A 16,931-nucleotide genomic window follows, 5' to 3' on the forward strand; every position below is an offset into this window, starting at 1 on the left:
TACCGTGACCGTCAGAGTGAGCCACGAACACCTTTTTTGCTTGAAATCGCTTGAGATTAAAGATGGTGCCTTACTGTTGCTCGGGCGATCCAGAAGACATCGATTCTCAGTAGACGGAAGGGAGCTCGTACATATTTGTAGTACTCGCAGGAAGTCGTGTAAAAGTGACCGAACGCGATCTGTCCACTCTCCAGGAATTCTAAAGGAATCTAACGAAAGCCAGTGATCTGGTCTCCGGCCAAAATGGACAACGTACCAACAGGTGAGTTCTCGACCTGAGTGATTTCGCTTCGTTATCGAATCCCGAATACTTGTGGGCCTGTCATTCGCATGTTTTCTTATTGGACTTCGATTTCAGATCAGTTTTCGGCATTTTGACGTGCTATGTTGCCGAATCTTGTCGCTACTTTTCTAATAACCTCTAACTTCTTTCGCGCTCACCTAGCTAACCAGGTTGTCAGATTCTTGAACCTTTCAAAGTCCAGATGTTGCACAGGGTCAATTTGAATGTTCTTTAAAAAGAACTTTTGGTAATTCGCTTAAGAAATGTGTGTTTTAGTTTCTCAGCTTTCTACGTTATCTTGTCTTAAGGTGAAATGAAACGCCCCTCAAATCAGTAGATTCGAATAAGACACTTTTTTTTAAGGGTATTGGACCGAACCATCCAAAACTTTGACCCTTGATTCGCGAGCACCTAGGAATTATTCCGACACTTTGAAAATTTGGATTTTCAGAACAAATTGTTTTTACTTAGCTTAGATTAGAACCGACATGGCATCGAGCTCTCATATTTCAATTGACATTCAGTTATCGATGGCTCTGGCATGAGAAACGAAAGTATCAGGACAATTATTCAACGATTTAAAACATTCTTGTAATTGATATACTCGCATTTGAATGGAATAAAGGCAAAAGAAGTGCCTTATGCGTTTTTATGCTAAAGCAAAGGTAATGCGAGATCTTTGAGAGAAAATTTAGTTGCCCCTAAAATCACAGATGGCACAGAGTGGCCCTTTACAGTCACTTAGGGCATCAAAAACCACGAATCCAGAAGATTTCTGGAGTTTTACTTCAATTTCTTTATAATTATTGTCCGGAAGTAAACCATAGAGTATGCCCCTAAAATCTATGCCATTTCGGACAAAACTCAATACAATTTGACACAGCTATCGATATAAATACGAACGTCGGTAACGTGGGTATTTAGAAGAATTTTTTTTCCTAACGATCATATTTCTTTACGTGTTCTGCTTCACATTAATGGCACTAGTAGATCCTGGACCCTCCGATACATTGTATTACTATGACATAAAATACGATGGAAGATGAAAAATACTTTTGAGCAAAGAATATTCAAATTGACCCATAGGATATCGTTCGACGATTCCACCGAGTAACCTCCTTTGACTCGTTTTCGTTTCCATTTGATCTATCACACTTGAAGATAACCTGGTATAAGTGAATATAACTATACAGTTGATACTTTCATTTTGATACCAAATACTTTTGGCCTCGATCTTTACTCGGTATCGGTAGAAACTATTTATATGAAATCAGTTGGAGTGAACACGACATGTAGGCACTTTTTTTTATTAATTTTACCTACTCGAACATTAAATCGATCAACAACAGAAATGTATTTTGACGGTCAATAAAGTAGTGATAAATTAGTAATAAATTTTGCAACAAATTTTATTGAATTGCGCTAAAGTGGCAATGACAGCTTTATGGACATTATTTTGATAAATAAAAAAATTCTCAACAGCCTTCTTATTCTATATTTGGTATTTAATGTATGCTTTCTACAAGAGATAAGTTTGGTTTGTGGGTTGAGCATATTTCAATTAAATATGTGTACAGGCAGAATAATACATCGCAGTGAAAATAATGTTACTTGCTCCAGTAAATGTGAAATACTTGAAGACAGGCCAGCACTCTGTTTTTTAGAAGTCATCTCGGTGTATGGACAACAGAAAAATGATTACCTTTGCAAATAATTATACCTCAAACGTGCAGACGTGTAAAAATGACATCGAATTGATGCTATTTTTGGACTTAAGATATTGAATGAATTTATCATCAGGTTTCCATGATAAGGCGATAAGAAAGGGTCATCGTATACATGTAAAACGTGAAAATATCTATAAAACTTTTCTCCACCCTGGGTACATCGAATCGATGGAAACTTCATTGTGTGATTATGTAGGCCCTAAGGAAGAACGTGACGCTCATGAATTTTAATTTTTGATTTTTATTTTTTATTTTAATATTAAGGGTTGAATCTGAAATACGAGAGAAGTTATAGCGTAACTAATAAATCGGCTACCAACTATATGATATTGCCAACATAAGGAGAAAAAGAATTTACGTCCACTCGTGTACGTGAATCTTATCGAGAAACCGAGTTAACCTCAAAACAGGTTTACTGTATGATAAACTATTGAAATTACGACATGGTTTTTCAGGGGATTTTTTATTTACGCAAAAAACCAAGTCGACGGTTAATTCTATGTCAGGATAATTATTGATACCACTTGTGCGTCATTTCTGTTTTATACAATCATGTTCTTAAAGTTGAAAATTATTAATTTTGGGAGAGGAATTTTGAATACGCTAGGACTTCCGTTTATCTTGCAGTTAAGTGAAATATCCCTAGGAGCACGGAATAATTTCTAAATATTTTCTTCCTATCTTTGCTAAATATCTCGACCGACAGATTTTCTAAGATGTCTCGTAGATTTCATTTGGACATATTTAGTTGTTATATTTTTTAATTTATAAACATATAATAAAAGTACATTTTTTACACAATATTTATTATTGGATCCTTCATATTGTATAAAAAAATACGACAAATATTTGCATTCCGTTATTTCATTATGGGAACAAAACGTGTAATTTTGATTTTAAATATTTTGGAAACGGTTATAACGTATACCATAAAAATGGAATATTACAGCATCGGATAGAAAAATATGGAAAATCCTTTCACCAACGATTGCAAGAGAATGCTGGCTTGTCCCGGGGGTAAGACGTATTTTAGCGGAAAAATTTAGTCGAAGCTAAACGTCACAGATGGCGTCGTTGGTTCATTTCGGTAAGAAGGGATGCAGTTGCAATATTCTTGACTCGCGAGAACAAACCGTGTATCGCTTATTTGATGGGTGGGAGAAAAAAAGCGGGCCTTGCCGGTCGTAGAAGTATCGCGCCATGTCGAAGCACCTTGAACGAGGAGAGCGGAGAACCCGTGGAAATGCGTGGAAGAGTGGGGACCGTTCCTCCCTCTCGTGGCATTCCGATTTCTTTCCTGGTACGTGGCCGACCGACAGTCGCGCCATCCGTGCCGAGGACCGCGAACCAATTGCGAATCGCGCGACACGTTTGCTCGGCTGCCGCTAACGCCGATATGTGATTTCTCTGTAACGCAGTTTCGAGTGCGGATCGAGTGCCCATTTCTCCCCTAACCTTTCGTTGCTAAGTGCCGAGGGATTATTTCCGAAGTGCGTGACCGGTCGGGGCGGTTAAACTTAATCCTCGCCATTGCACCGGGGCGAAAATAAGGAAAAGGCTGACCGAAACTTGGAATGAAATTTGTATTTTGGGATTGTCGATTGCCAGTTCGGGTAGAGGAGTGACTCGGATATTTATTGCCAAAAGGACGGAAGCGTAATTGTTATGTGCGGTTCCGTACGTCGATCTAAAATTGACCCCCGGACGAATTACTGGCATCGGTCTTTAAAAACGAAAATTTTGCCGGGTTTAAGTAGAGGTGATTTTTTAAAGAATCGTCTCTTTCCAATTTCCAATGACTCTTAAAGTTTATTTTATATCGGTTGAAAAGTTTTAAATATCGCGTGGAATTATTCCTTTATTCCAATGAGGTATTCTTACATTTTATTTTCAATTACCGAGAAAGTTATGAATCTCGTGATATTCCGCCAAGTTTCAAACGAGAATCTTTAGCTTATACAATTGTTCGTCGAAATTGAAAAGAATTGGCTGCGGATGTCTGCTGTTCTTGATGTACGAGTAAAATGAAGCAAGATATCTTCGCAATGCACGTGGTTGGTCCAATGATCGCCCTTTTGAACGAGGAAGAAATTATTTCTCATTAAAGATCTTTTTTTACCATATGTACATTCCTTTTTTAGCACTTCTCATGCCTAACGCGCGTACAGTTTTACACTTAGCAACGTAGTTTTAGAACCAAAAAGATGTGCAAAACAACAATAAAATATGTCATTAAAAAAAAAGTTGGAAGAACTTTACTTTAAATATGTATACATTTTGTTAAGGTGGTCTTCGTGTTTAATTTTTCATTCTTCACATTTTTTCTTCCGAATAATTAAAAATTTTAAGTAAAAGTGATGAAATATGATATTAAAATGCAACGATTTCACGTTCAGGCAGACGAATAGTCTTGACCACCTTTTTCATCATTTTCGTCACTGTACTTTGATCGATAAATCTCCCGGCGTGCGGAATTTCACGTGTATGGTGATAAGATTAGTTTTTAATGTGAAACTTCTATTAACACGGTATTAAGATGAAGTGAAGCGCGTCGAGAAATTTGATTAATGTCGATAAAAATGATTTTTCGAAATACCTGCGTTATCGATGTTCGCATTAACAGGTGTGTTGTACCAAACGGCATACTCCATATATCGTTTCTGTACAATAATTATAAAAAAAATCGAAGTAAATCTCCAGAAATCTTATGGATTTATGGTTTCTGGTGTCCCCTAAGTGACTGCAGAGGGCCACTGCGCCATCTGTGATTTCGGTGCCAACTAAATCTCCTCTCCGAGACCTCGTGTTACCTTCGTTGTAGTATACAAGTGCAAAAGACACTTTTTTTTGCCTTTATTTCGTTCAAATGCGAGTTTCTCGATTACCAGAGGGTTCTAAATCGTTGGACAATTGTCCTGATACTTTCGTTTCTCATATCGGACTCTTCCGTAACTGTATATCGATCGAAATATGAGAGCTCGACGCCAATTTGAGTTTGGTCTAGGCCAAAGTGTCAACTTTAACGATTAATAACTCGGGAAATAATCATTTTAGAAAATAAAAATGGTAAAGGAACTTTTGGCTTCGTACGCCATCACCTCTCATCGGTTTCAGGAATTGCTACAATCTCTGGAACCCTCTTTATATGCTTTTCGCAGTCAAAGGGTTAACGAAGTCTAATACTTTTCTCTAACTTGAAAGTCTTACTTTTAATGTCCGTGGTGATCACGCGCGTAATCGATCGTTATAGGAAAAAATGGCGAAGGAACTTTCGTTTTCAAACATCATCTACTCCCACCACCTTCGGGGATTGCTACAACTTCTGGAATATCCAGTGTATGCTTTTCGCAGTCAAAGGGTTAATAAAATCTAATAATTTCCTGTAACTTAAAAGTTTCTCCTGTAACGTGCGCGATGGCTATTAAACTGTCCTATTTTTTGTATCGATAAATAGATTCCGACGTTAGAACGTCTCCCCAGATGGCGCCATTGATCCATTAAAGCATTAAAATTCCTGAATCCAGGAGATTTATTGAATTTCTCTTGATTTCATTCGTAATTATTCTACTAAAATTACGTACAGCGTACATACGATTTCGTAGAATTCTCAACATAAAGTGTATTAGACGTCAACATGAACGTAAAGTCGGTAACGTCGCTCTATTTCAGATGGAATATCGGTTGTCTTTTTTTTACCGACGTCGATGAAATTTCTCGATGCGTTTCGCTTCACCTTAAATGTAAAAGAAAATGAAGAAGGTTCCAATAATTTTTACAAATCGTGCCTCAACTCGTCGTCACCTTGTGTTTAACGATAAATGATATTTCCGGAAATATCGGGGCAGTCGGTGATTGGCTCGACGAGTGAATGCAGGTCGTGGATACACGGAACATTCGCGTCGCCGCATAAGTGCGCGAACGTTCTACCCTGAGAAATGAAATTACGTCGAACGAAAGAAATATCTCGTTAATTCCAATAAATGTTGCATCTAATTTATTCAAGTTTATTCGAGCGAAATGGTTATTGTCCGAAAAAGTAAAGTATTTCTTTGGTTCGATGCAATTTAGTTCTCGGAGTATAACGTTTGAATCGCCTCGAAGTCGTAGAAAGTGAAAATAATGCCGGGCATGATGGCGGAACCTTCGAAGAAGAGTCGAACGGAGGAACTCGGTTTGCGAGCTCCCGGAAGTGGGAAAACGAGCTCGGACCACGACCAGGACTGTCCCAGCGAGAACGAGAACGAGCTCGAGAACGAGCTCGAGAACGAGCTCGAGTCCTTGGAGTACGAGGAGGACGTCTACTATTCCCAGATAGCGGCCACGCCGAGTTTCGACGACATCGACGAGCTCAGCGACAGCGACGAGATAGTCGTCCACTGCTGGCGCGACTCGAATGGCGACATCGAGGAAATCGTCGTCGACGACGCCGGCTGCGCCGTCGAGGCGGAATTTCTGCAGTCCGAGGGGAACTCGCGTCCGAAAAGGAGGAGATCGGTCAGGGTCATCTTTCAGAACCTGTCCAAGCCGTATCTGGCTAAGATCACCAACAGCCAGAACTACAAAAAGTTCTTGGAGCTCGTTAAAGGTTGGGCTCCCTATTCTTAAAACTACGATACGGAACGTTGAGCCGTTGTGCCGAACGTGGATCCACGATGAGTTCCCTGAATTGAGAAGTTCATATCTTCACGAATTCAAGGGCCGAACTTTGGCGTTAAGTATTCGGAACTGTTCGGGACTCTGCCGAGTTTCCCGATGCGTAAAGGTCCATTCACTTTTAGCACGGAAGGCTGTCGTTAAATTATACGTTTTATGTCATAATTATGAATTGGTATACTTTTGTTATAAAATTCTAATGTTACAAAATTGTAAGTTTAATAAGAATTTTGTAATAAATCTATACCGATTCACTACTAGCACGTCAAATTTATAATTTTGCTCCAACCTTGTGTATTCAAAGTGTATGAATTTTATGCATTTTTTTTTTAACAGCCTAGGTATATTAGAATGAGCAAGAGCAAAGGCGGAGGCTTGCAAATAATTCCCCGTCAGTTGATAATTAAATTAAGTATTATCGAACGGTTACTCCAAACGACAATGACAGCCCTGCAAACGTAAAAAAACGAACGCAACCGAGGAAGAGCACGATAAACGAAAGAAGGCTACAAGGGGGCTAACAATAAGTAGTCCCGGCTAATGGTTTAGAAAGTAATACGAGGAAAACGTTAATTCCTCCGTTACTTTGCAGAAATCGTACGAATTTGTGCAAGAAAATGACGTTCAACCGTTTTATCCGAAGAAACGATCGAATCGGAGCGTGAAATTGTCTTCTCTTTTTCTAGAAATTTTCCTCGAGTGTACCGACATTCCAAATTCCGTGGGGCTGTTCACTTGGAAATTAGCGAAAACCATTTCCTTCTTTGAGAGCCGATTGCCTCTCATTTCATATGATAAAGAACAATACGATTTAGTATCGCGAAACGTTCGACCTTCAAATTTGGACAACGTTTCGGTGATTTCCAACGATTTCCAGTCGATTTTCCCATGGTTTCGAGCTATACGATCCGTGATTTCCTTTCTTTGAGAACCTGTTGCCTTTGGTTTCATGTGATGAACAACAATACGTTCGGGAGCAAGGGACGTTCGGCCTTAAAACCGTGACGGTCTTTCGGGGAATTTCAATCATTTTCAGGGATTTCCAGCTGATTTCCAGCTGATTTCACATTGAAATCGATGATTTTCTGAGGAAATACCCCCTCGGTTGGATCAATGAAATATCGGCCCTGATTCGGACCAAATCACGTGGAACTCCCAGGAAATTATACGTAAATATTTGTAGCTGGAAGTAAATGAAACTCTGCGATTCATATTTTTCAATGACATTTATTACTCTTTAACTTGAACTTCGAAGGGCATTCCCGTGAAAAATTCCATGAAAAATTTCCGTACGGCACGATTTCATATAACGCGGAACATATTAACCGCGTTATACGGAAGTCTACCGTATACCCGGATAGACAAAGTGATGACAATTTGCATGAAATTTGCCTCATAAGATATCATGAAACGAGTCCTCTTCATAACTCATATCTGCGGAACGCAATCGCCAACCAAAAATACTTAAATATGAAGCAAAGTACATGCGATGTCTCAATGTTCGTCCGCCCCCGTACACCTAAATTTCTCTCGCGCATTGCCGATAAACAATTGCCACGTCCGGAGCTCGTATTTGAGTCATGACGTCAAGGAAACGGGAACGCGAAGTAACGTCATATTTAGGTGACATTTGTAGCATTAACTAATTCGATACAATGTCCTGTTAAATGTTCCATAAATGTTCAGCTCTCAAATGTCGGTCCTTATCGTATGATGTATTATGACGTATTGTGAATCTGGGTATGAATAAAAAAAAGTAACATTCCGGGTAGCTTACTCGGGTACCTTCTCCAGTCCTCGTCTTCTCGTTGCAGGAGAGGACGCCTCCCTTCGCTCGGGCTCGCTGTCCCCATCGGCCGACAACGTGGCCAACGAGCTGCAGGGTCTGTCTCTCGAGGAGCAGGAGCGCCAGAAGGAGGAATGGAGCGACGAGCTCGCCAAGGTATTCTTTCGGAACCGAACGCGAAAGAAACGCGAATCGGTACGAGTTCTAGATTAGTTGACGGTTACGCCACGTTACCCCGTGACGAGGGTCCAAAAATCGTTGCGGTGTTTCGACATATTTTTTTTTTTTACCATTGAATGAAAATCGAATAGAATTTGTATCGATGGGATTTTGTTATTCCAATATATAAGGACAAGTAAATGTTTTCTCTTTTAAACACATTCCCGACCATGGAGCAGTTTCGTTGCCTCATCTTTTCCCGTAATGTTTGCTACGATGCATCGATTATGGGCACTGTTTTTCAAATCGAACGGAGACCCAAGCATTTCCCGTTTCCGTATAACGTTTTCTAAGTCGGTACGTAGGGTATTTGTCAAATATTAATCTTTACGGAACGAGACATAATTGACAAGTATTTCGACGTTTCCCAAACTATTTTGTATAAAAATGTCTAGCAAAAGCAGCATTAAACCGCAAAATCCCTCCACGCCAACTTGGATAATTTAAAAAGAAATATCTTGCGAAAGTTTGAAGCGATTCGCATGAAAATTGTATCGAGCGAATATTGTTCGCCAACGCATGGTTAATGTACACGTTAGTTCGGGAGTATGCGCAACAATGGGGAAGATAATAGACGCGGACAAAATGATATATCAAGCATTACTTCTTTTCGTAATCGTAGCATGGTTGTAGGTTGAAGAAGAAATCCAAACTTTGAGGCACGTCCTGGCCAACAAAGTGAGGGTCTCGCAGGACCTGAAGAGAAAACTGGGAATCACCGTCTGGAAGGAGCTCAGCGAGGACGTCAACCAGGGCCTTCGAAATGTCAAAGAGAGCCAAGTGTACGTACCGAGTCGATTCAATTTTTCCGCTATTTTGTCCGATATGTCGCACGAACCGATCGTTAAGGTGATGGAAAAGTGGCGTTAAAGATGTCTCGTGTATGAAACTTTTCCCCGAATTGGGGGGTAACGAATCGTTTCGAACGTTTCAGGGTTAATATAGAAACTATAAGAAAGGTCCTGACATTCCTTTTTTTTAATTTTCGTATAAAAAATGAAATTTTACGAGGGTCAAAACCTTCCTTGTAACCTCCAAATACACGTTGTAAACTTTGAAACGATTCGGATCCCTCGGTTCGGAGAAAAGTTTCACGAACGATTGACTCCTTGGATGCCACTTTCACATCCCCTTAAAAGTACCATGGTAGACGGAATCGGTATACCTAAGTAGTCGTTGAATCAAAATGCAGTATCACCCTCCGACCGTTTAAGATAGTTTTCGACCTAAGATGTAACGATTGATATCTAAACTGCAGGGGTTTCCGATAAGAGCGGTACACCTTTGAATTGCCACGGCCGCCATATTTGTTATTCAGTTATCAAAATCATTTGTTCACATTTCATGACGGTTCAGTTGCTTCGGTGATTACAACATATTTATATGGTCCTCCGCTCAGGTTCGCCAACTAAATAGTTTGCGTTCTGACACGAATTAATCGCAAGTAATTAATTTAATGTCTCTTTGACTGATGTTTTTTTTCTTTTATCGGTGAATCAAGTTGTTGCGCAAATGAAATATCGCACGTGAGGGCAAAACGTAAACCTGGGAAAGATGTAGGGTTATTTGAACCTACTTGTTCAAATGACCCTGCATCCAGTAAAATCGTTATATAAGATTTCGTTACTACTTTCGGAAACAACGAATCCTTTTTTCATATTTTGGTATCTACTTACACATTTATACAGAATCCGTAACTATTTACTCGGGTTATATCGTTACTTGGCCCAAACTTTACCATTACTCAGGTAAGGTCCAAAATCTAGCATCATTCCTCTTGTTCAGAAAGGGAAACACGTAACTTTAAGAAAAGTGCATGGAATTTCGAAATTTGTACATACAAGGGCATGGATGTTTGGCGCTTTAAGGCGATTTCATTGGTATCCCAGGTAGCAGGGTACGTGATATGCATGGGACTTTTCAGTCCAAAATTATGTTGAAATTTGCAAATCAAAGATGTAAGTGTGACGCGAAAGTGACGATTCATATTCCATAGTTCAATGACGTCCTTTCGATAGCATCCTAGAAATTTGTCCAATGACGTGTTTTTTTCGTTACATAACAATATGCAGGAGCAATTTGGTCTAGTTTCTAGTCAGTTAAATTTGGCGGTTACTAGATAGAGTTGGAACGCTAAAGCTGGCTAGTAACCAGACTACATAGGAACTAGACAAAACGTGTTAAAAAAAAGGATGGGTAATTTACTACCATCTGCATACGAATTCGAGATTTTTAGTAATCGCATTCTCTCCAAACCCACGGAAGTAAGGATATAGAAGGACGAATTTTCCATGTCGAAGAAACCCAGGACTCGTCAACGATAGACACCGAGTTATCGTAGTCCTGTGAGACACGCAACGCTTTTTATATATTGGAACACCACCGCAATCGAATTAATTAAGATTTGAGATTTCAAGCTTCCGAGTTGTTCCTTAAATTGATCGTGGCTTTCGAAATGTTTCCATATTTCATCAGGGTCTGCCCCGATGAAGCGAACTGCAACGTTTGCGAAAAGTCGGCCTCCTGGCGACGATGGACGCGGGTCATTCTCGAAAGCCACAACAAATTTGGTTTAATAAATATTCTCATTACTAATTTCCGGTCAAGAAAATAAGAAACAGACTCATTGAACTGTTATTTTATTCGTAAGATACTTTCCTCGTCTATTTGAAGTACACAATATGCGATGCGTCGACGTTCCTACTCGAGTAAGGACGTCAAATGAAAAACCTGTCACTTTTCAGTTTTTTTTTATAGACTGCGATCAATATCCACCGAATGTTCACGCAATTTTAACCCTTTTGACATATGGGCGAAATTCGTTAATGCGCGTAGACGAAATTGGACGAAACGTCGGACGCCTTTAGTAGCCAAAGGATTAACGTAATTTTAACGTAATTGAGCGTTACTCTGCTATCTGGGTGTACTGTATGCAAAGTCGGTCACACATTTTTATTTCAGTTTAGCTAGGCTAACGCAAGGTGACGGTTTCGATTGCCATTTCTTCCATTCACGATCGGTTGAAGCCGTAGGTCATACTTCTTTGACTTTTGGTTGGGTTTTCATTTAGTTGTCAAAACGTCGGCCAGAAATTCAGTCACTTCACCAAGGCCGTCTCCGAAAACAGTTTGTAAGTATTCCATGTCATCTTTTTTTTTTTTTCTTTTATTAACAATACGCATCCAACGTTTCTTCTGCATATAATCTCTTCGACTTTGCTTCAATTACGTTAACAATTATACTAGGACAATGCTTGGTTAATCCTCTAACGAGCCATTAACACCGTAATGCCGCCCATCCATACTTGATACCGAAAGCGTGGATATTCATATTGAATTTTAACATTGCGCTTACGAGGAATGATTAACATATTCGGCCCTATAATCCAGACAAATAATCAAATTGTATAATTATCATAAGATTTAGCCGGTTCTTCCTGCAATGAGAAAAAAAAAATTCATTGAACCAAAGAAATATTACGTTAATTCCAATAATAATTATTTGACTCGAATTCGATTTGTCGAGTTCATTAGAGTTAAATAATTATTCTTTGAACTGACAATATTTCTTTGGTTTAATGACATTCTTTTTTCGGAGTAAATACATACACTTAGAAAAGTGTCAAAATATTTTCTTCTCTATGCCCTGTATAATATTTGTACAAAGTTTCGCTTCTGTAATGCTAATTATGATCGGTAATGGAACGTTCGATTCTTTGAAGATTGATTTTTTAAATCGATCTTTCTCACCCCTAGAAGGGAGTAAATTATCTTTACATCCCAAGATACTTGTGTACAGAAAATAAAATGGTAATAAATAATAAAAGATTAGGTAAAACTAATTCTCAGATCAAGAAAATTGAGCATTGTTTGGAAATTAATTTCTTTCGATCCACTTGTCACTAGTATTTATTGTGTTGCCAGCAGTAAAGAACAATTTGTTTGACACCAGAATGTCTTTTTTTCAAGAAAGTGACGTCTTGCTGGGAAAATAGTGCTCGATAGAGCTGTCCGCGTCGGTTTCTTCGTTTTTTTAAGGGAGATCCTAATTTGAATTGGAGATTTCCAGCCATTGACTTCGTCTGGGTTTTTGTCTTTGATCTCTTCAGGGGTGATGGTTGTCTTCCATGCCATGAAGGATCATTATCTTGTATACTTTGAAATTAGGAATATATTAGATCGAAGAATAAGTTTCCGCCGTTTTAATTATGTTACGTTACGTTACGTTAAAACCGGCGGGAACTTATTCCTCAACCTACTTTGTTGTTCATTCTTCTGGTCAGATTTGAGTTTTGTTGAATCCGTTTTCGAAGTGGTTGGCTTTTTCATCATTTAAAAAAAATACGATGAAACGGTTACTTCCCTCTTTTTCGAGGCAATATGAGCCATCCATTAGGGTGACATGAACAGCATTGAGAAATTTAATCGACGTCGATAAAATGAAATTCATCTATAACTTTCTTGGGGGTAACACCATTTTTGATACTCCAACGGTAATATAAGCTGGTGCGTCACATTACCTACATTTATATTCATATCGAAGTTTGTCACACTCTCCGTTGAGGATTATACGAAATGAAACGTTCCCTGGGTCACATTTCGGTAAAGTAATGACGAAGAGATGGACGTAATACTGGAAATCCCGTGGATTCGTGATTTTTGATACTCCTAGTGGACCAACGGCGCCATCCGTGACGTTCAGCTGCAACTAAATTTTTTGCTCTAAAATATATGCTACCCACGAAACAAGCCAGCATTGTTCGTGCAATCGTTGGCGAAAGTATTTTCCATATTTTTCCATGTAACTCCGTAATATTCCATTCCTCTAGTATTCTAAATTGTTCGAGCTAAGTCCTTATATTCTTCATTTTCGATTCTAAGCCTTTCAGGAAGCGTAGAAAATCGAAAACGTGCACGGATCACGTCACGTTGGTTCTAGTCCATGATAGATAAACAAATGTTTGTATAAAAAAAAAATGAAATTTCATTAGTTTCAGGACCTACCTTAGGGCTTTCATATTCACGTGGTAAAATTTGAAACGAATCGAAGAATACTTTCTCGAACGGTCTGATCTCTCATATATAGGCTGATCTTTCGTATCACCTTAAATTGATGTAAATAGTTTATTCACTGAAACTCAGCCGCAACGATATTACTTTCAGCGAGACCTTCGCAGAACGGTCCACATGTTGGTTAACAGTTTGCGAACACTATTCGTTCTATCTGTATCAACTTTGATCGCCCTCTGACACCTCGAGATCGTGTCGCGTAGGCGCATTCAAAACTGCTGTTTTCAGAAGAATTGATCGTTGCGATAACTAACGGCACCGTTCCTTTTTCCTTTATCAGATTCCAGAAGACGGAGTCAGTATTCAAGACGACGGCCGAGAAGACAACCAGCATTTTGGGCGGATTCGGTAGCGGAATCTCGATGAAACTGGGCCAGATGCGGAATTCCGACAGCTTCCGTTCTCTCGAGGAGAAAGTTGGCTCCGCTTATGAAAACGTCAAGGTAAATTAAACTATCCGCCAAACGAATCGTAAATCTGCCGGATTTATTGTCACTATTATGAAATATGGGGTCATTGTAGTAGTTTCGCTCAGATGCTTAAGGGGATGTGAAAGTGGCGTTCGAAAGCTCAATCGTTCATGAAACTTTTCTAAGAACTGGATGTTGTAAAAATTGAGCAAATCCAAGGGTTTCTTAAGAGTGAATTGAACCGTGGGTGTAAAGCAAAATACGTCGCTCGGTTCGACGTTCAAATGAAATGGCCACGACCATGGTAAAGCGATAAAGAAACGGAAGGAAAGTTCGTTTCGACCCTGGGGCTAAAAGCCTGTAAACTTGAGTAATCCGATTGCTGACTGCATGAGATCGAATTTAATGTGTTATACGAGCACGTAAGTAACAGAGTCCATTGTCTTTTCAGACTAAAGTCGTGCCGTCGAGGTCCAATTCGGCGCAGAGCTTCGACGAGGCGTTAAGAGAGTCCGAGGGCGCAAGACGGGTGTCATCCGGTTTGTCGGCAACCAGCCCCACCATCCCCGAAGACAAGCTCCTCTCTTAGAGACCCTTCGGAGGACCTCGGACCTTCGTTCTCTCCGTAACACGTTCACTCGATCGAACGCGACCTTGGATTCGTTGTTACAACCTTAGCCTCGCAACTTTTCTCTGGCACTATCCGGGGCCTTGGTACAGTCGAAAGGATTAAGGCGACGTGAAAGTGGGGTCAAAGATGTTTCGTTTATGAAACTTTTCTCCGAATTGGGTGTACCGAATCGTTTCAAACGTTATACCACGAATATATGTTTTTTTTATAGAAAATTTTCTAAATAACTATAAAGAAATAAAAAAAAAATGAAATTTCATGAGGGTCGGCATATTCCCATTGCAAAGTTTGAAACGATTTGGAACACCCAGCTTGGTGAAAAGTTTCATAAACGAAACATCTTTTGTCGCCACTTTCGTGTCACCTTAAACCCCCGATCTTCTGAAGCAGGGCGTTCAGTTCAGGACTGTCATTGGACACGAATTTGCGAGCATTGGGCTTCTGGGTTCCTTAGGAGCCTCACCATTTTAGAGCCTTCTTTTCCATTGATTTTGTGCACATTGGGTCATTTCTTAATTGAAAATCAGGGATTTATTTCACCGGTAGAAGTAGCATGCATATGCAGACCTGGTCGACGTATCGACTAAAAGGTATAGAATGAACTACCGTTCTTGTAGCTTGCGCAACCGCGGGTATATAAGTATCGTTTGGAAGATTACTTAACAGTCAGTGCTGGATTTGTGAACGTACTCATGACCATGAAGTAGTATAAGGAAACGTAACGCCAATGGTCCGTTCCACAGAAAGTGAGTCCAGAATCGGGACCCAGGATCTCAGATTTTTGCTACTCTAACGATGCGAGCTCTACTTGCGGAAAATTAGGGAACTCCAATCTTACGTAACCAAAACATTTCTTCCCGACGTAAATGGTCTAACGTGCTTTTAATTTTGCAATTAAGGCACGCATAGCGAAACGATAATCCGCGCATGATATACATCACGATAACGTGATGTTTTTAACGCGCTAAAGACTAGCAGACCCCCTAGCAGACGATAATTTCAACTTGCAAAATTTCATCTCGGGGCGCTCTCGGCCCTAGATCGGAAAAAATCCGTAGATCTTGGACCCCGAAAGTGGGGACAATTTCCATACATAGCGTTGAATCTCCTTATACTACTTCGTGGCCATAACTTTAAAAAGGAAGGCTAAAAGAGCTTTTCCTTGTTTCTAATTTGCGGTTAGTCCATTTTTATATAACCAGTCTTGTGAATACGGGCAAGGGGTAAGTAGAAGCTGAAGAAGGAAACCAGCCTTTGTTTTTTTACTTCCACCCGGAGAAAAGAAGTTCATCGGACCAAAGAAATATTTCTTTGAACGGTATCAAAGAAATATTTTGTTAATTGAAATAAGTTGTCATAATTTCGAAGAAACGTAGCATCCAACTTTTTCGAGTGTCTTTGGATCAAATGATTATTCTTTGAATTAACAAAATATTTCTTTGGTACTATTCAAAGCAATATTTCACCGATTCAATGACATTTTATTTCTCAGTGCAGATTCAAACGTCTGACGATGTCCCTTTTGGTTGAAATATAACCGAGATGCTGTGATGAAGCGAGTGAAACGACTATAAAAGAATTAAGAAAGCCGTAGCTTGTATAAATGGTGAAGTGGGTATTGTTATGCACTGTCGAAGTTTATCAAGCTGTTTCAAATTTAAGTGGTATTCATGTGTTACGTCTGGGAATTGGGTAAAAGAAAGGAATCCGTATACGGAAGGGGAGGCGAGACCTAGCCCCCGCACCTTCTTTACGATTAAGGAAATTCAAAGAAAAAGGAAATAGAAAATTCCGTGGGCCCCTCGGCAAGTCCTATGCGGAATTTATCGTTATCGGGATTAAGGAAAGGTAAATAAATGGAGATTTGTTTTACAAGGTTTACAAGGTTTATTAGATCGAAGGAAACTGAGGGTTTACAAGTGTGTGTGTGTGTGGTGTGTATGTGACGGTGCTGCGTGTGTCTTAAATACCTTAGTTCCTTCTCGGAAAGCTGGATCCTCGAAATAATGGTGAGAATAAGCGGCGAAATGGACTAACTGTCCGTAGTCGAAATTCAAGAAGAAAATCGTTCAAAAGCGCGTAAGAAATCGAAGTCCTTTAAGTACAAGTTGGAAAAGAAGTTGAAGAAGTAACGAATAGTAATGATGTCGCTC

At 39.6% G+C, this 16,931-nt stretch overlaps 2 protein-coding genes across 3 annotated transcripts; both read left to right on the top strand.

The window, feature by feature from the left end:
* The first annotated feature begins 27 nt into the window (after window positions 1-27).
* Window positions 28-14,957, top strand: LOC105697798 (tumor protein D52). Of its 2 annotated transcripts, XM_012421453.2 has the most exons (6): window positions 28-262; window positions 8,478-8,605; window positions 9,302-9,450; window positions 11,739-11,798; window positions 14,018-14,180; window positions 14,599-14,957. In XM_012421453.2, the coding sequence occupies exons 1-6, from the start codon at window positions 244-246 to the stop codon at window positions 14,734-14,736; spliced, it is 657 nt and encodes a 218-aa protein (XP_012276876.1). In that variant the 5' UTR covers window positions 28-243; the 3' UTR covers window positions 14,737-14,957. The 2 variants fall into 2 exon arrangements, with proteins under 2 accessions (XP_012276876.1, XP_012276877.1); XM_012421454.2 differs by lacking the exon at window positions 11,739-11,798 and having other exon boundaries at window positions 31-262.
* LOC111673881 lies at window positions 3,252-6,625 on the top strand. The gene is made up of 2 exons (XM_023431824.1): window positions 3,252-4,064; window positions 6,112-6,625. The coding sequence occupies exon 2, from the start codon at window positions 6,130-6,132 to the stop codon at window positions 6,613-6,615; it is 486 nt and encodes a 161-aa protein (XP_023287592.1). The 5' UTR covers window positions 3,252-4,064; window positions 6,112-6,129; the 3' UTR covers window positions 6,616-6,625.
* Window positions 14,958-16,931: the final 1,974 nt, after the last annotated feature.

Source organism: Orussus abietinus, unplaced genomic scaffold (genome assembly GCF_000612105.2).
Source record: "Orussus abietinus isolate OABI.00-Male unplaced genomic scaffold, Oabi_2.0 scaffold119, whole genome shotgun sequence".
Lineage (NCBI taxonomy): Eukaryota > Metazoa > Arthropoda > Insecta > Hymenoptera > Orussidae > Orussus > Orussus abietinus.